This window comes from Vipera ursinii, assembly GCF_947247035.1.
Source record: "Vipera ursinii genome assembly, chromosome: 2".
NCBI classification, from domain to species: domain Eukaryota; kingdom Metazoa; phylum Chordata; class Lepidosauria; order Squamata; family Viperidae; genus Vipera; species Vipera ursinii.
The window spans coordinates 72,369,353-72,389,396 of NC_139513.1; the positions used below are offsets into that span (position 1 = coordinate 72,369,353).

General features: G+C 48.0%; 1 protein-coding gene across 1 annotated transcript in view; it reads left to right on the forward strand.

Annotated features, from left to right (window-relative positions):
* The window catches only part of TRAIP (TRAF interacting protein), a gene marked incomplete at its 5' end in the record, with an annotated part of 39,805 nt that continues 19,761 nt past the window's right edge, over positions 1–20,044 (forward strand). The window contains 4 exon segments of the mRNA XM_083351094.1: positions 1–98; positions 992–1,049; positions 4,836–4,865; positions 4,867–4,920. Coding sequence (XP_083207220.1) covers positions 1–98; positions 992–1,049; positions 4,836–4,865; positions 4,867–4,920 — 240 coding nt within the window.

Sequence of the window (20,044 nt, forward strand, 5' to 3'; positions counted from 1 at the left end):
ATGCCTATCTGTGCTCATTGTACCATCTGTTGTGATTCCTTTGACAATAAGTCTGATGTTGCAGCTATCCACTGTGGACATACTTTCCACCATTTGTGGTGAGTATATGAATAAAAATGATGTTAGATGTTCTTAAAGAATATAAGTATCTTTCCTGAATCTTATGTTTTTATTGCATTGTTTTTTTACCTTATTTATGCATATATAATATAGTTGAAGTCTTCTTCTTTATTAGCATTGATTATTGACATTAAGCTATATTGAATAGTTTTGTTCAGGAAAGATAAAATTGATAGATTGCTAAGTTTTTAAGTCTTATTATCACAAAAATGTGCTTATGGAGGTCATGACAAATTGAAGATATAAACAAAAATAACCACATTTTTAATGTTTTTGGGTATATGTAATGCAAATCTGTAATTACTTTCTTTTGGCAATTTGTGACTTTTATTCTCTTGTGTCAGAAATATTAAGTCCTGTTCAAGATTTTAAATTCTGTAGGAGCTGATATTAACATAGGCTCATTACTGAGTCATTTCAAAACTAATTTTTATAGTGATACAGTTACATATTTTTGTATGTAGGACTTACGTACATTTTCTAAAGATCTGTCGGAAATAACATTTCCATACAACTTATGTATTCCAAAGACATATTTGTATCTATCTTAAAATAATACACATTTTAACTATTACTTTACATTTACATTCCACAAAATTTGGCACGCTGTACTATTATTGGCAAACTGTCCACTACTGTGATACTGTAAAGTATAGTTTCAGCAAAAACTGAACAGCTTTGAAAGCTGTATTGTATATAATGGTGCAGTATTTGATTATGTGGAAATGCTTGTGGTTTTACTTTGAACTCATTAGGAGTGGTAGCAATAAATATGTGTTCTATTTGCTTGTGCTATATTGTGTCCTATTTAATATTTTTAACAAAATCCAATATTTTTGTTATCCACTCCCCCTGTCATTATTTGCCCTAGTCTCATCAAGTGGTTTTATATTGCACCAAGTCAGACCTGTCCACTGTGCAGAATCCAGGTAGGTCTTGTAGTGTTTGCTAGTAGAAAAAAAGTTTGGTTTTTAAACTTACAAAATATTTAGTTGTACAGCTTGCCAGTTGTTTGTCTGGGAAAGACATAAAGAAAATAATCCTGACTATCAGAGGGACTACCTACACATGAAGATCTGAAGGAGAGTCCCTTTTTTTTAATCCCATTTATATCCCGCCCTTCTCCGAAGACTCAGGGAGGCTTACAATCTAAAGCACAAATCAATGTGCTTAGCACATTTTAAAGGTATGCCCTCTTTCAAAAGCTGTGAGAGGTTTCCTAATTGGGATAAATTCTTCTAGAAGTTGTAAATTCATCATCCCTTAGGAATTAAGTTGTATGGCCCTCTGAATTCTCTTCATTACAATTTTAATTATGAAAGTTGATATTTTAATTTAATGTTAGCAATAGTGTTCTTGTTAGACAGAATGGCAAGACCTAAATCTAAAATATTTTTTTAAAAAACTTATGACAGTGCTGCTTTTAGAAGTAGTCCTCAACTTACAACCGTTCATTCAGCAAGTATTCAAGTTACAACGGTGCTGAAAAAAATGGACTTAAGATTTGCACTTGAAGTAAAAGCCATTGCAGCGCCCTGTGATCACATGAACAAAATTTAGGCACTTGACATCACTCACACTTACAACCACAAGGGCACTTCAATTTTCCCCCTTTCGGCCCACTGTTACCCTGCCTTGTGGGCATCAAACAGCTCCAGGAAGCCTCAGTCCCCACAGCCTGGCTCAGCAAGTGCTAAGTGTCTCACCTAAGTGTCTTCTGTAAACAGCACCACATGGCTGCCCAGCAAATATTCACCTTCTCTCTCAGTTCCCCACACTGACATTTCATCTTTTGAATCCAGCCACCATAGCCAAAGCAAAAAGTGCCTCTCTGCATGCCTATAGTTATACTAATTTGGGGTATGAATTCCTCTTAAATCATGCATGAACTGTAGCTCTTCAATAAATCATGTACTTCATAGGGTTGCTACTGGCAAAAAATAACACATATCTATAAAGCATTCTGCTCATGAATTGGTAGCTGCAGCCACTGAGGTTTGCTTGTTTTTCCCGTTAGGAAAGAAGTTCTATTTCTACCATTTTACTTCAGCTTTAAGAAATATGGAACTACCACTTGGAATGAAGATGATTTAGAGTAGAATACTTAGAATACTGTATCCAGTTTTGGTCACCATATTATAAAAAAGATGTTGAGGCTGTGGAAAAAGGTGCAGAAAAAATCAACAAACATGGTTAGGGAGTTGAAGGATAAAACATGAAGAACGATTGCAGGAATTGGGTATGTCTAGTTTAGTGAAAAGAAGGATTAGGAATGACATGATAGCAATGTTCCAATATTTGAGGGGCTGCCACAAGGAAGAGAGGAGTCAACCTATTTTTCAAAGCACCAGAAAGCAAAACAAGAAACAATAGATGGAAATTAAGGGGATAAGCAATCTAGGAGTAAGGAAGAAATTTCCTAACAGTGAGAACAATTAACCAGTGGAATGACTTGTCTTCAGAAGTTGTGGGTGCTCCATCACTTTTAAGAAGAGACTGGGTAGCCACTTGTCTGGAATGGTATAGGGCAGACATGTCAAACAGAAGGCCCGGGGGCCGGATGCGGCCCGTGAAGTGGTTTTATGTGGCCCGCGAAGCCATCCTGGAAACAGTGAGGGAACGGCCCCCACTGCCTTTGGCCCTGGCCCAGAGACCCTCCTTCTGCCAGAGACCCTCAGATCTGTCCCACTCCTGCCCAGGCCCCCATAGGCACCCTTGATGCGAACGATGTAGGGCTGGCCACGCCCACCCAGTAGGCCATATGCACTCTAGCCACGCCCACCCAGTAGGCCACGCCCACCCTGGCCATACCCACCCGGCCCCCTGAGGGCAACTACAATGCTGATGCGGCCCTCAATGAAATTGAGTTTGACACCCCTGGTATAGGGTCTCCTGCTTGAGCAGGGGGTTGAACTAGAAGACCTCCAAGGTCCCTTCCAACTCTTGTTATTCTGTTATTTTATTCTGATCACTTTTAATAGAAGACCCATTAGCCATGTATTTCTCAAGCATAAAGGTTCTATAGGAACATGATTTTACAGATTATTATACTACAGTATAAGATTTGTTATGTAGTTGAATTTTGCTTCTCTTGTGTTAAGATTGATGCACACTGGAAAAAAAATTTGGTTTCCATTCATCAGTGGTAGGTAAGCAAAGTATTACACAACTGAATTTCAACACATCAGGAGAGAATCGGGTAGAGGATAGCAGCATTAAACTGCAAGTTTAGTTAAAGATTTACTGATCTAATTCTGACCCGATTTAATGTTTGGAAATCAGAATTCAGTTGACCTTTATTGCTCAGATGAAGATTTATTTATTTTTATTTTAATCCCATTTATATCCCGCCCTTCTCCGAAAACTCAGGGCAGCTTACAATCTAAGCACAAATCAATGTGCTTAGCAATAGCCTTCATTCTATGTATATGCCTGCTTATTAGGGCTTTCGCCCCCCCCCAGCAGCATTTTTACAAAGTCAGCTTATTGCCCCCCACAATCTGGGTCCTCATTTTACCTACCTCGGAAGGATGGAAGGCTGAGTCAACCTTGAGCCTGGTGGGACTCAAACCTGCACTAATTGCAGGCACAGCTGGTGTTACTTAGGGAGGCATTAGCCCACTGCTCCACCAAGGCTCAAATCAAATCAAGATGCTCAAATCTAGAGTACGGTAATCTAATTGAAATTAAGATGCACTTGAATAACAGCTCAGTTGCAACTATTTTATTTCTTTCATTTCAGTGCAATTTGAATGTGAATTATTTTATTAATTTTAGGAGAGTTTTTGAAGTTCTTTTATTGAAATTACTAAGTTTAAATTCCAGTTAAATCAGTTACGTAATATGCTCCATTCAGCTTTCCACTTATGTTTTGAAAGCTTCAGTAGTCAGGATCTTTGGTGTTTGCCCTCTGCAATACAGAATGAAGTACAAAGTTTCAAATGATAATTGTCAGGTGCTAAGCAGCGTGCTCTTGTTTCATTGTGCTTCCCTCTTTTTCTGTCCTTGTCAGGGTCTGGCTCGTGTTGCTCTTCTGACTTGTTGGTTTCCTCTGTTGTTCCCCACCTCTTGCATCTCTGGTTACCATGCAGCAAGAACAAAATAACATCTTGTGAAAGAGTAACTATGCAATTAGCAAGTGTCATGGTTGTATATAATACGTAGAACACAAAGCTGGAGCTGCACGGGGGAGGTGGGGATAGCTGTCACATTCAGTTATTTATTTTTTTCAGTTAATTTCGGTTATTTATTTATTTTTTTAAAAAAGCAAATAGCACATATTTGGATTTGGCACAGCATGAGCTCAGCTTCAGCTGCTAAGCTGAAACTGCCAGAGAACAAACTGCACTGACTTTCCAAAGGTGTGTGAGCTATTTTGTCAACATTCCAAGACTCTGTGCTGGAATGATGACTGCAAATTTGGGAAAGAGTGCACAGCGACAATAGAAGTGGGAAGTGTGTCACCTTGGGGTTAGTCCCATGTGCTTGGTAGGTCACACTAATATCCCTGCTGTCCTTGAATCTTAAATATATGTTTCCAATCTTGCCGAATTTATGTGTTAGAATTTATTATGTTAATGTTGAGGAAAGCTTTGTTTTAATTTTTATATTCTGAGATAACTGTGTTTTTTGTGTTGCAATAAGATACAGATTAATGTTTTAGAAACAATTGTTCACATTTATTCACTGGTTTTTTTTTTCCATATTTTCTGTAGGTTGGAAAAAGAGACATAATCAACAAATTGTTTTTTTAATGTTGCCCCAGAGGAGCAGTCAGAACTGGATGCAAAAAGTCTACAGGTAGTAAAATTGGACTTGCCTTGCAGAAGTTTATACCTATTGTAGGTAGTCACTTTTAGTGACCAGAGTTGGAGCAGGTGATTCAGTTGTTAAGTGAAGCAGTCACTTAGTGAAACTGCAAGTGTGCTTATAGTACTTTACCTTTCCTTTGGTTTACAGACCTGAATGTATTGGTCACAAAGTTACTTTTTTGACTTTGGTCATAACTGCAAGTGATCACTGTACAAGACAGCCCCTAAATAATGTACTTGGAATAGGATTACTATTTCCAGTAAATACTTAACTCTTACAAGATCTAGGGTATGGATCTGCTTCTGCATTCCTTTGTTTGCCATTTTTGGATCCACCTTGGACTGATCCAAATACTTGGAGTCTTTGATTTAATAAAACACTTTCCTCTTTAAAGGCAACTTGAAAATGGAGGAAATATTTCTATTTCCTCCTGTAGGAGCATATTTCAAATTTCATGTAGGTGGCATGGCCTTTTCCTTTTTAGCCTGACTTTACTTTATAAGTTTACTGATACCTCTTTAAACATTGTTTAAATTGGGACTAAGTGAGTTCTGCTTATTGGTGTATTTTTTATGTTTGAGATGCATTGTTTATCCCCAGGTATCATGAGTCTTTGCTTGTAGCAGTTTTAATTATTGTATGCTGCCCAGAGCCACTATTGTGCGATGGCAGCCATATAAATTATTTAAATAAAGCCTAAGAAGAATCTTTGCTTTCCCTCCTCTTATTTAACATCTACATGAGAATTGTGGGCCAGATCATCCAATGGCATGGAGGCAGCATGCTGATGGGGCACAGCTGTATATTCCAACTGACCAAATGAAGCTGTTGAAGCTCTGTCATAGTATTTGGAGGCTTTTAGGATCTCGATGGAAAAGAACAGGTTCAACCCTAGCAAGACTGAGGGATTGTTCAGGAATTTCTCATCTTTAATTCTTGATAGGGTTGTTTTTCTCCAGATGGTACTAATTTGAGGGTCCACATGGGCTCATGGTACTCACTGAAAAAGTGGCAAATCTGTCTAGGAGAGCTTTTTATGTAGATCTGTAGTTCCATTCCCCTTTATGGATTACTGCCTTGTCGTGGCGAAGGGGCTTGCGTAACTCAATGAAGCAATGAGCTATACCGTGCAGAGCCACCCAAGACGGACAGGTCATAGCAGAGAGTTCTGACAAAATGTGATCCACCAGAGAAGGAAATGGAAAGGGACCTAACAGGAGAAGAGATTAAGAAGAGGTGGCAAAACTACACAGAAGAACTATACAAGAATGAGCTTAACGTCCCAGATAACCACGATTGGGTGGTCACTGACCCCGAGCCAGACATCCTAGAATGTGAAGTGAAATGGGCCTTAGGAAATCTGAGCAACAAACAAAGCTAGTGGAGGTGACAGTATTCCAGCTGAGCTATTCAAAATCTTAAAAGATGATGCAGTAAAAGTGCTACACTCAATTTGGAGCAAATTTGGAAAACTCAACAGTGGCCACAGGATTGGAAAAGGTCAGTTTACATTCCAATTCCAAACAAAGGCAATGCCAAAGAATATTCAAACTATTGCACCATTGCTCTCATTTCACATGCTAGTAAAGTTATGCTTAAAATCCTACAATCTAGACTCCAGCAGTATGTGGATCAAGAACTACCAGAAGTACAGGCAGGATTTCGAAGAGGCAGAGGAACTAGAGATCAAATTGCCAACATATGCTGGATCATGGAGAAAGCTAGGGAGTTCCAGAAAAACATCTACTTCTGCTTCAGTGACTATGCTAAAGCCTTTTATTGTGTGGATCACAACAAATTGTGACAAGTTCATAAAGAGATGGGAGTACCAGACCATCTTATTTGTCTCTTGAGAAACCTATATGCGGGTCAAGAAGCAACAGTGAGAACTGGACATGGAACCACTGATTGGTTCAAAATTGGGAAAGGAGTCCAGCAAGGCTGTATACTGTCGCCCTGCCTATTTAAGTTATATGCAGAGGACATCATGAGAAAGGCAGGGCTAGATGAATCAAAAGTTGGAATTAAGATTGCCGGGAGAAATATCAACAACCTAAGATATGCAGATGATACCACTCTAATGGCAGAAAGTGAAGAGGAACTAAAGAGCCTCTTGATGCAGGTGAAGAAGGAGAATGCAAAAGTTGGCTTGAAACTCGACATTAAGAAAACCAAGATCACGGCATCTGGCCCTCTCAATTCCTGGCAAATAGATGGGGAAGAAATGGAGGTAGTGACAAATTTTATTTTCCTGGGCTCCAAGATCACCGCAGATGGGGACTGCAGCCAAGAAATTAAAAGACACTTGCTCCTGGGGAGGAAAGCCATGGCAAATCTAGACAGCATACTAAAAAGCAGAGACATTACCATGCGAACAAAGGTGCGTATAGTCAAGGCCAGGGTTTTCCCAGTTGCAATGTATGGCTGTGAAAGTTGGACCATAAGAAAGACTGAATGCCAAAGAATTGAAGCATTTGAACTCTGGTGCTGGAAAAGACTCCTGCAAGTCCCTTGGACTGCAAGGTATTCAAACCTGTCAGTCCTAGAGGAGATCAACCCTGACTGCTCTTTAGAAGGCCAGATCCTGAAGTTGAAATTCAAATACTTTGGCCACCTAATGAGAAGGAAGGACTCACTGGAGAAGAGCCTAATGCGGGAAAGATTGAGGGCAATAGAAGAAGGGGACGACAGAGAATGAGGTGGCTGGATGGAGTCACTGAAGCAGTAGGCGTGTGCTTAAATGGACTCCAGAAGATGGTAGAGGTCAGGAAGGCATGGAGGAACGTTGTCCATGGGCTCGCGATGGGTCGGACACAACTTCGCAACTAACAACAACATAGTTCCATTATGTTCGGTGTTCTGAACCAGCCCTCTTCTCGCACCCCTAATCAAAAGAAGAGACTGGAAAGCGTCCAAGGCTAAAAGGCTTCTGCCAAGATTTAATAGTAAACACACAAGAGCTTATCTTCTCAAGCAAAAGAGTTGCTTTCAGCAACCAGCCCCTCCCCAAACACTCCTTTTATAGAGAGCTCAGGGCGTGGTCTCCCTGTGCCTCCTCCTGAGGAGTCCCATAGCCTTTCTTTGTTTGTCCCTGCTCGACTGCCTCCTGCGTCGGGCGTCCTTGAACAGGGCCAGCTGTGGGTCATCATCCTCCGCACTCTCGGGCTCACACAGCTGAGCAGAGGTTCCCGGCTGAGGACTCTGCAAAGTCTCCAAATCATCATCAGCCGGTTCGTTTCCCTCCTCCCCCACATCTGAGTCCTCCGATACATCGGACCCGGCTGTCGGACCCACAGGCTGGCCCTGAGTCACAACACTATCCCGCACCGCAGGGCCCTTCCCCCGGGTCTGCCGATCCGGATGCGGTCGGGATGGGAACTGTTCGTGAAAAGCAGTCACCAACGCAGGGGCATGAACGGCGGTCGCGTCTTCCCATGTGAAGTCCTCCGGCCCGTACCCTTTCCACTCGATCAGGTACTGGAAGCGACCTTTCAGCCAGCGGGAATCCCTGATGCTGGCGACCTCGTACTCGGGGGTGCTGTCGCCATCACGAGGTCCTGATGGGGGAGGTTCCGCTTGGCGAAGTGGACAAGCCGGTTGTTCGGGGACCAACAAGGACCGATGGAAGACGGGGTGCACGCGCAGGGAACGTGGCAGAGTTAAACGATAGGCGACCGGGTTGATGACGGCCTCGACTGGGAACGGTCCAAGGTAACGGTGGTCCAGCTTCCTCGCCGGCCGAGTGGATGGTAGGTTCCTGGTGGACAGCCAGACCCGATCCCCCACCGATAATGGAGGCGTATCCCTTCTCGACCGATCGGCGAACCTCTTGTAGTCGGCCTTGGCCTTCTCCAGCTGCCGTCGCACCAACCGATGGATCGCCTGTAACTCCGCCATGAATTCGTTCGCTGCCGGCTCCACGGGAGTCCACGGGAGAAAGGGGGAAAAACCGAGGGTGATAACCCACATTGGCCAAGAACGGTGTCATCTGCGTGGAGGTGTGCTGCGAGTTGTTAAAGGCAAACTCGGCTATGGCCAAATAGTCCACCCAATTGTCCTGCTGCAGGTTAACATAGCAGCACAGATACTGCTCTAAGATGCCGATGACCTTCTCGGTACCCCCGTCGGTCTGAGGATGATGCGCGGACGAGAGGCAAACCTTAATGTCCAACGCCCGCATCAGCTCCTGCCAGAAGCGGGCTGTAAACTGGGCCCCCCTATCGGAGACGACTCTATTGGGAAGGCCGTGCAGCCGGAACACCTGTTGGATGAACATGCGACTAGTGGCGCGAGCTGACGGTAAGCCGCGACAGGGGATGAAGTGCGCCATCTTGGTCAACATGTCCACCACCACAAACACTGTCGTGAAGCCGGAGGATGGGGGTAGATCCGTCAGAAAGTCCATGGACACAGCCCCCCAGGGTCTCTTGGGCGTTGGCAAAGGCTGCAGTAAACCAGGCGGGGCCCCTGTCGCTGACTTGGCCTGCCTGCATGGGACGCAGGAGGTGACATAAGACTGGACATCGTGTCGGACTCGGGGCCACCAGAATGTACGGGAGACCAGGTTCAGAGTCTTGAACAGGCCAAAATGCCCCGCAGCCGGGTTATCATGACATTGGCTGAGGACGAGTCCCCTGAGTGGCCCTCCTGGAACATAGAGCCGGTCACGATAATACAGGAGTCCATCCGTGACCGACCAAGGCGAATCTGGCCCCACCTCTTCCTTCCGCTGAGCCACCCACGCCTCCTGCTGCTGCGCCTCCCGGATCCGAGCACGTATATCCACCGGCTCCCGCACCGCAGCAAAAGACTCGACGGGGATCACGGTCCTGGGCGGAAGCTTGTCTTCCACTCGGGTGTACTCGGGCTTCCTGGACAGAGCATCCGCTCTCTGGTTGTGCCCGCTTGGTATGTACCGCACCCGGAAGTCAAACCTCGCAAAGAAGAGGGACCACCGGATCTGGCGTTGGTTCAAATTCCGAGCGGTCTGCAGGCTTTCCAGATTCTTGTGGTCCGTCCGGACCTCGATTTGATGCCGCGCCCCCTCCAGATGATGCCTCCAAGCCTCGAACGCCGCCTTGATGGCCAGCAGCTCCTTCTCCCAGATGGTATAGTTGCGCTCCGAGGGATTCAATTTCCGTGAGTGATACGCGCAAGGGAAAAGGGTACCGTTGGGCGTCGCTGCCTGGAGTAACACGGCCCCAATGGCAATGTCGGAGGCGTCCGCCTCCACGACAAACGGCCGTTGCGGGTCAGGATGCTTCAAGATGGGCTCCTTCATGAAGGCGTCCTTCAAAGCTTGGAACGCCTGTTGTTCGGGGGCGTTCCACTGGAACCGAGTCTTCTTCTGCAGGAGCCGGGTGAGGGGGGCTGTCAAGGCAGCAAAGCCAGGGATGAATGTCCGATAGTAGTTGGCAAATCCAAGAAGTCGCTGAATATCCTTCACGCGACGCGGGGGTTGCCAACTCTGCAACGACTCAACTTTACTCGGTTCCATGGCGATGCCCTCAGGAGAAATGCGGTGACCCAAGAAATCAATGGTCACCTGGTAGAACTGGCACTTCTCCAACTTGGCAAACAGCCGATGTTTCCGGAGGCGCTGCAGGACCTGACGGAGATGCTGATGATGCGCTTCACGCGACGGGGAGTAAATCAGGATGTCGTCCAGGTAAATCACAACAAACTGGTCCAACAGATCCCGAAAGATGTCATTCATAAAATGCTGAAACACAGCGGGGGCGTTGGTCAGGCCAAACGGCATCACCGTGTACTCGAAATGTCCATAGCGAGTACCAAACGCCGTCTTCGACTCATCACCCGGCCGAACCCTGACGAGGTTGTAAGCTCCACGCAGGTCCAGTTTCGTGAAGATCTTAGCCTCCCGGAGTCGGTCCAAGAGCTCGGGGATGAGGGGCAGCGGGTAGCGGTTACGCACCGTGATAGCGTTGAGTTTCCGGTAGTCACAGCAAAGCCGTAACTCGCCCGACTTCTTTTTGACGAAGAGCACGGGCGCAGACACTGGCGAGGACGAGGGCCGGATGAAACCACGAGCCAAGTTCTTCGTCAGGAAGTCCCGCAATGCAGCCAACTCGGGCTCCGACATGGAGTACAAACGCCCCACTGGGAGAGGCGCATCAGGGACTAGGTCAATGGAGCAGTCGTAGGGCCTGTGCGGGGGTAATTGGTCCGCCTCTGACTCGCTGAACACGTCAGCAAAGTCGGACAGTTCGGGAGGCAAGGAAACCCCTGGGGAACCCTCCACCTGGCCGGCACAGATATGGCGGGTGTGGTCCACGCACTGCAAACTTGGGAAGGTGACCAAGTTCTGAGACCAATAGATCTGTGGATCATGCGCCCGGAGCCACGCCAGTCCCAAGACCACGGGGAAGTGCAGATCCGAAGTGACGTAGAACTGAATGGCCTCCACATGGGTACTGATGGCCATACACACGGGTTGCGTGGCGGCCGTGATAGGCCCGGACAGGAGCACTCGACCATCGATGGTCTCCACAAGCATGGGCGGATCCACTGGACACTGGGGAACAGCCCATTTGGCCACAAAGGCCGAATCCATAAAGTTAGTGGTAGCCCCAGAGTCAATTAAGGCATGGACCGGAATCCCCTCTGGCTTGCCAGGGAGGATCAGTCGTGCCTCCAAAATCAAATGCCGTGGAGGTTCACAGGCACCGTCGGAACGGCGTCGCTCGGCGTGATCGTTGTGGGTCGCCCGATCTTTCACACCGTCTAGATCGGGCTCGGGCCGTTTCCCGATAGCAAAGCAGGGGACTTTCTCGGGGCAGGCTTGGTCACTGACGCCCGCTGACGCTTCTTCGGGCAAGAAGCAGCCAAATGTCCAGGGTCCCCACAGTAAAAACACAACCCCTCCGATCGTCGTCTGTCCATTTCCGTCACCGATAGACGGGACCTGGCGGCACCCAGCTCCATTGGCTCCTCCCTCTGGACTGGGGGCTCACGCACAACAGGGGCGGCAGGGGTCTGTGGGGTGGCACGGCGACTCTTACGCTGCTGCAGCCGGGCATCGATCCGCAGACAAAGATGGATCAGCCCATTCAGGTCTGAGGGAATGTCCACGCGGGCCAGCTCATCCAACATCTCCTCTGACAAGCCATCCTGAAAGGCATCCACGAGCGCAGCCTCATTCCAGGCGGAATCCTGGCTAAGCAGCCGGAAATCGCTGATATAGGCCTGTAGAGGGCGCTGACCCTGCCTCAAAGCTTTCAGGCGTCGGGTGGCAGTCTGCGCCTTAATCGGGTCCTCGTACATGAGGCGCATATGGTCACAAAACCCCCCAAAGTTATCCAACAAAGGGCTAGGCTGTGCCAACAGAGGCGTGCCCCAACGAGCTGCATCTCCCGACAGAAGGCTCAACACGAATCCCACCTTATCTCGGTCAGTGGGGAAATCAGCTGCTCTCACGCTGATATAAAGCTGGCATTGTCCCAGGAAGGCAGGAAACAGTTCTGGTTTACCAGCAAATTTATCCGGCATAGCTATCTGACATTTCCTCCTGGGTGGGGGGGCAGCATGTACCTGAGCCTGCAGTTGTGCCACCTGAGTGGCCAGCAAGGTGAGTTGCTGGTTGAGCTGGGCATTCTCGGCAAGAAGCTGCTCCATCGTAGTATTAAGGGGGGGGTGGCTGAAAGCAAACTGTTCTGAACCAGCCCTCTTCTCGCACCCCTAATCAAAAGAAGAGACTGGAAAGCGTCCAAGGCTAAAAGGCTTCTGCCAAGATTTAATAGTAAACACACAAGAGCTTATCTTCTCAAGCAAAAGAGTTGCTTTCAGCAACCAGCCCCTTCCCAAACACTCCTTTTATAGAGAGCTCAGGGCGTGGTCTCCCTGTGCCTCCTCCCGAGGAGTCCCATAGCCTTTCTTTGTTTGTCCCTGCTCGACTGCCTCCTGCGTCGGGCGTCCTTGAACAGGGCCAGCTGTGGGTCATCATCCTCCGCACTCTCGGGCTCACACAGCTGAGCAGAGGTTCCCGGCTGAGGACTCTGCAAAGTCTCCAAATCATCATCAGCCGGTTCGTTTCCCTCCTCCCCCACATCTGAGTCCTCCGATACATCGGACCCGGCTGTCGGACCCACAGGCTGGCCCTGAGTCACAACATTCGGATTGGACCCTTGGCCAACAGATTGTTCTCAGTCATTCATGCTACATTCACCTCCCATTTGAACTGTTGCTATGCAGAGTACATGGGACCCAGAATATATTTTTCTATACCTCTACTTCACAATTGCACTGGAAACTAGTGGACTACTAGTTGTAATACAAAGTGCTGATTGTTCATGGATCAGGAACTAGATATTTTCAATCTTGTCTACTAGTCCTATAAGATAAGGCATGATCCAAGTCCCATCTACAAAACAATACCATTTTGTGAAACTCGAGAGATATGCTTCTCTGTTATTGCTCCTGACCTCTAGAATAGCATTCTTCCTGCAATCCATTTGGCCCCAACTTTGCTGAATTTCAGGAAAGCAATAGAAAGTTGCCTTTCCCTGGATCAGGGCAATCCATGAATTGCTTGAATGGTGGCTGTTTGAATTTTGTATATTTCCCAGTGCACTATTATTGCTATATTTGGTCTTGTTTATTTAAAGATGTTTAAACCCATTGTTTGCTGCCTTGCATCATTTTGATTAAGGAAACCCTATAGATTGAGAGAATGTATATGAAATATTATGAAATATTCAAGTTGCTGTATACTTGAGAAAAGGAAATAATTTGCAGTTTTTGAAATAGTTACTGTAAGAAAACAGTTGAATGTGGACGTGCAGCACTTCAGATAGGAAGATTAACAGGTGCGTTATATAAACACCTTTGTATAAAGATGTGTCTGTTTTACAGACACACTGCTAAGTGTAGTGTGTGTGCTCACATCCAGTCTGAAACTTTTTTGGGGGGGGCGCTTTGGATCTGAAGCATTATACACCCCCAGTGGGTTGTTATTGTTTTTACAAACTCACCTTTTCATGGTGAGGTATCCAATGCTAGAGAGCTATTCTAGAACAAAATTTTAAAAAAGCAAATATACAGTAGGTAAAATACATAAATATGTTTGAAACACTTTTCAGAAGGCTGTTGGAAAAAGTGAGTTTTACCTAGTTTTCCAATTATAGAGAATGGAGACAAAGCATGGCACAGTTTGGAGTGAATCAAGATAATGGTTCCTCTTATATGTCCCGAAATATTCAGATTGGATTGATGAAAACAGGGTACAGTGCTCTGACATAAGAACAACCATTTTTCTCTCAGAAGTACTAGAATGTGCCAATCCAAACATGGTGAGGTTTGGTCTGTGCAGATTGCCTTAATAAATTGGCAGGGGTACAAAGTGGCTTGTAGTATTCCAAATATATAGGGAACGAGGATATAGTAGCCTATCCTTCCCACATACATAAATACATACGGACCTATCACACACTCGATGGCTAAACTATTGACAGTTTAAAGGGCTATAAAAACAATGTCTCTAATGTTAACTTACTCTTTGACAACATTAAACAGCGGCTAACAAAAGCATAGTGCAAAATATACTTTCTGTCCCGGAGATCAATATGTCTTCCTTTTTACAAATAAATATACCTGGGACTCAGATTTTTAAAACAGTTCTTGATAGGCATGTATATACACGAATGATATTCCTGGCATATTTTGTGTGAACATAGCACGGTTTATAGGCAAGCATGAAATGAGGATGATACTTTAAAGTTGATGGAAAGTAAAAACTTGGCTCTATCAGCAAATCCTAGGATCGGATGAGATGATCTTTCCCTGATAGTATATCATCTTCTTCTTCTTGTTATTATTATTGCAGTTGAGATGGCTCCTTTCCCTGGTATAGTGAATGTATTACTATTTGATTTTTCTTTTCTCTCCTTTTCCTTTTTTTGAAATTTAATATGTAAGTCATCATTTATTGACTGAGCTGGCATTGTTATGTTGTTAGCTGCGGAGTCGTGTCCGACCCATCGCGACCCCATGGACAACGTTCCTCCAGGCCTTCCTGTCCTCTACCACCATCTGGAGTCCATTTAAGCTCACGCCTACTGCTTCTGTGACTCCATCCAGCCACCTCATTCTCTTGTTGTCCCTTTCTTCTATTGCCCTCAATCTTTCCCAGCATTAGGTTCTTCTCCAGTGAGTCCTTCCTTCTCATTAGGTGGCCAAAGTATTTGAGTTTTAGCTTCAGGATCTGGCCTTCTAAAGAGCAGTCAGGGTTGATCTTCTCTAGGACTGACCGGTTTGATCGCCTTGCAGTCCAAGGGACTCACAGGAGTCTTTTCCAGCACCATAGTTCAAAGGCCTCAATTCTTTGGCGCTCAGCCTTTCTTATGGTCCAACTTTCACTGCCATACATTGCAACTGGGAAGACCATAGCCTTGACTATACGCACGTTTGTTGACAGGGTGATGTCTCTGCTTTTTAGTGTGCTGTCTACATTTGCCATGGCTTTCCTCCCCAGGAGCAAGCGTCTTTTAATTTCTTGGCTACAGTTGGCATACAAGTTGATAAATAAGCAAACTTTTAAAGGGATCATATTTTTGTATAAAATATATTACATATTTCTTTTCAATTTGTGTAATATATTACAGATCTGAAAGTAAGGATTAGTATCCTGATGGTTTTGAAAAAATATGAATAAAAATTAAGTGTATCATATTGTTAGTAATTCAGTTCAGAGTTTTTTCAGTTTATTTTATGCCAATTATTAAAATATGTTTTGGCTTTTTTATTTATAAAGTTGGTGTGCAGTTGTCATCAGAATTAATTACTAAAAAGATTAAGCCATCCATCTTATGTATACTGAATGAACTAGGTAACTTTAATGTCAGAAATAGTTGGAAGCATGTCTAAGCTGTGTTTATCATTCTGTAAGGATTTGTTTAAGCAGCTGGTTCCGATAGATGTCCTATTCAATGCAGAAAAGCTTTACAGATAAGGCTTGTGTCCTTGTATTCCCAGGCTGTATGTCAAGGCAATAGACAATATTAGTACTGAAGGATTTTTTTTTTTACAAAATGAATAGTTGTGCTAGTAAACTTATTAATTAAATTTGAGTGAAGGGTTTGTGAGCTGTAGTACCAGTCTCTTTAAATTTTGAAAAGCATTTTTCTGAATAGGATAGTTTGAGCAAATGTTGTAAGAAAGTTCATCTTCATGCAATATGAGATGAATAACATATTTTTAAAGGTTACAATTGGTGCCAGCTGTTAACATGTTAACAACATGTTCTTCAAAGCACCTGAGGGCAAGACAGGAAGTACGGTAACAGATGCAAACTTATCAAAGGGAGACAAACCATTTGTATAGAATGATATACAGTCTCCTGATTGAGCAGGGTGTTGGACTAGAAGACCTCTAACTCTGTTATTCTGTATTCTATTCTATATTCCATCTATTTTCTCTTTTTTATTATTAAAAGGTGACAGTTGTTCCAAAGACCTCTTCAGTGTTCAGTTAATGAAATTTCCTCCAAATTGGTGTCAGTTTAATGCTGTCTGTTTCATCCAGCTGTTAATCTGCATCAGTAAAATCCAACCTCATTTGAACAAGCAATAAACAAAGCTTTAATTGTACTTGGTGTAAGTGTATCCATGTGCCATTGCAAATTGGTTTTTTTTTTGAACTTCATTAAAATAATAGCTTTTGAGATTCTGTTATACTTAAGTGTGTACTGCATGGGTCAGTTTTAATGGGTTTTAATATTCGTTAAAATAGGTTACCGTATATACTTGAGTATAAGCCGACTCGAGTATAAGCCGAGACCCCCAATTTCACCCCCAAAAACTGGAAAAAGTTATTGACTCGAGTATAAGCCGATCCGCCGTTCTGCAAGCCTCTGCCGCCAGCAGAGGCTCGATCCGCCATTTTGCAAGCCTGAATACACAGGAATACCCTGTGTGGCCGCAGCTCGTCGGCAGGTCTCCGTTCCTCCTGCCGACCTTTGGGGAGGTTTGGGCGCCTCCCCAAACGTCCCCAAACCTCGGCAGGTCTCCGTTCCTCCGCGCAGACCTGCCGACCTTTGGGGAGGTTTGGGCGCCTCCCCAAACGTCCCCAAACCTCGGCAGGTCTCCGTTCCTGTTTGGGGAGGTTTGGGCGCCTCCCCAAACCTCGGCAGGTCTCCGTTCCTCCGCGCAGACCTGCCGACCTTTGGGGAGGTTTGGGCGCCTCCCCAAACCTCCCCAAACCTCGGCAGGTCTCCGTTCCTGTTTGGGGAGGTTTGGGCGCCTCCCCAAACCTCCCCAAACCTCGGCAGGTCTCCGTTCCTCCGCGCAGACCTGCCGACCTTTGGGGAGGTTTGGGCGCCTCCCCAAACGTCCCCAAACCTCGGCAGGTCTCCGTTCCTGTTTGGGGAGGTTTGGGCGCCTCCCCAAACGTCCCCAAACCTCGGCAGGTCTCCGTTCCTCCGCGCAGACCTGCCGACCTTTGGGGAGGTTTGGGCGCCTCCCCAAACGTCCCCAAACCTCGGCAGGTCTCCGTTCCTGTTTGGGGAGGTTTGGGCGCCTCCCCAAACCTCCCCAAACCTCGGCAGGTCTCCGTTCCTCCGCGCAGACCTGCCGACCTTTGGGGAGGTTTGGGCGCCTCCCCAAACGTCCCCAAACCTCGGCAGGTCTCCGTTCCTGTTTGGGGAGGTTTGGGCGCCTCCCCAAACCTCCCCAAACCTCGGCAGGTCTCCGTTCCTCCGTGCAGACCTGCCGACCTTTGGGGAGGTTTGGGCGCCTCCCCAAACGTCCCCAAACCTCGGCAGGTCTCCGTTCCTGTTTGGGGAGGTTTGGGCGCCTCCCCAAACCTCCCCAAACCTCGGCAGGTCTCCGTTCCTCCGCGCAGACCTGCCGACCTTTGGGGAGGTTTGGGCGCCTCCCCAAACGTCCCCAAACCTCGGCAGGTCTCCGTTCCTGTTTGGGGAGGTTTGGGCGCCTCCCCAAACCTCCCCAAACCTCGGCAGGTCTCCGTTCCTCCGCGCAGACCTGCCGACCTTTGGGGAGGTTTGGGCGCCTCCCCAAACGTCCCCAAACCTCGGCAGGTCTCCGTTCCTGTTTGGGGAGGTTTGGGCGCCTCCCCAAACGTCCCCAAACCTCGGCAGGTCTCCGTTCCTCCGCGCAGACCTGCCGACCTTTGGGGAGGTTTGGGCGCCTCCCCAAACGTCCCCAAACCTCGGCAGGTCTCCGTTCCTCCGCGCAGACCTGCCGACCTTTGGGGAGGTTTGGGCGCCTCCCCAAACCTCCCCAAACCTCGGCAGGTCTCCGTTCCTCCTGCCGACCTTTGGGGAGGTTTGGGCGCCTCCCCAAACCTCGGCAGGTCTCCGTTCCTCCTGCCGACCTTTGGGGAGGTTTGGGCGCCTCCCCAAACCTCCCCAAACCTCGGCAGGTCTCCGTTCCTCCGCGCAGACCTGCCGACCTTTGGGGAGGTTTGGGCGCCTCCCCAAACCTCCCCAAACCTCGGCAGGTCTCCGTTCCTGTTTGGGGAGGTTTGGGCGCCTCCCCAAACCTCCCCAAACCTCGGCAGGTCTCCGTTCCTCCGCGCAGACCTGCCGAGGTTTGGGGAGGTTTGGGGAGGCGCCCAAACCTCCCCAAAGGTCGGCAGGAAGAACGGAGACCTGCCGAGGTTTGGGGAGGTTTGGGGAGGCGCCCAAACCTCCCCAAAGGTCGGCAGGTCTGCGCGGAGGAACGGAGACCTGCCGAGGTTTGGGGACGTTTGGGGAGGCGCCCAAACCTCCCCAAACAGGAACGGAGACCTGCCGAGGTTTGGGGACGTTTGGGGAGGCGCCCAAACCTCTCCAAAGGTCGGCAGGTCTGCGCGGAGGAACGGAGACCTGCCGAGGTTTGGGGACGTTTGGGGAGGCGCCCAAACCTCCCCAAACAGGAACGGAGACCTGCCGAGGTTTGGGGACGTTTGGGGAGGCGCCCAAACCTCCCCAAAGGTCGGCAGGTCTGCGCGGAGGAACGGAGACCTGCCGAGGTTTGGGGACGTTTGGGGAGGCGCCCAAACCTCCCCAAACAGGAACGGAGACCTGCCGAGGTTTGGGGAGGTTTGGGGAGGCGCCCAAACCTCCCCAAACAGGAACGGAGACCTGCCGAGGTTTGGGGAGGTTTGGGGAGGCGCCCAAACCTCCCCAAACAGGAACGGAGACCTGCCGAGGTTTGGGGAGGTTTGGGGAGGCGCCCAAACCTCCCCAAACGTCGGCAGGTCTGCGCGGAGGAACGGAGACCTGCCGAGGTTTGGGGAGGCGCCCAAACCTCCCCAAACAGGAACGGAGACCTGCCGAGGTTTGGGGACGTTTGGGGAGGCGCCCAAACCTCCCCAAAGGTCGGCAGGTCTGCGCGGAGGAACGGAGACCTGCCGAGGTTTGGGGAGGTTTGGGGAGGCGCCCAAACCTCCCCAAACAGGAACGGAGACCTGCCGAGGTTTGGGGAGGTTTGGGGAGGCGCCCAAACCTCCCCAAACAGGAACGGAGACCTGCCGAGGTTTGGGGAGGCGCCCAAACCTCCCCAAAGGTCGGCAGGTCTGCGCGGAGGAACGGAGACCTGCCGAGGTTTGGGGACGTTTGGGGAGGCGCCCAAACCTCCCCAAACAGGAACGGAGACCTGCCGAGGTTTGGGGACGTTTGGGGAGGCGCCCAAACCTCCCCAAACGTCGGCAGGTCTGCGCGGAGGAACGGAGACCTGCCGAGGTTTGGGGAGGCGCCCAAACCTCCCCAAACAGGAACGGAGACCTGCCGAGGTTTGGGGACGTTTGGGGAGGCACCCAAACCTCCCCAAAGGTCGGCAGGTCTGCGCGGAGGAACGGAGACCTGCCGAGGTTTGGGGAGGTTTGGGGAGGCGCCCAAACCTCCCCAAACAGGAACGGAGACCTGCCGAGGTTTGGGGAGGTTTGGGGAGGTGCCCAAACCTCCCCAAACGTCGGCAGGTCTGCGCGGAGGAACGGAGACCTGCCGAGGTTTGGGGAGGCGCCCAAACCTCCCCAAACGTCGGCAAGTCTCCGTTCCTCCGCGCCCTGCCTGCCTGCTTCTTTCCGCTGCGGAAAGAAGCAGGCAGGCAAGGCGCGGAGTTTGGGGAGGTGCGCGCGCACCTCCCCAAACCTCCCC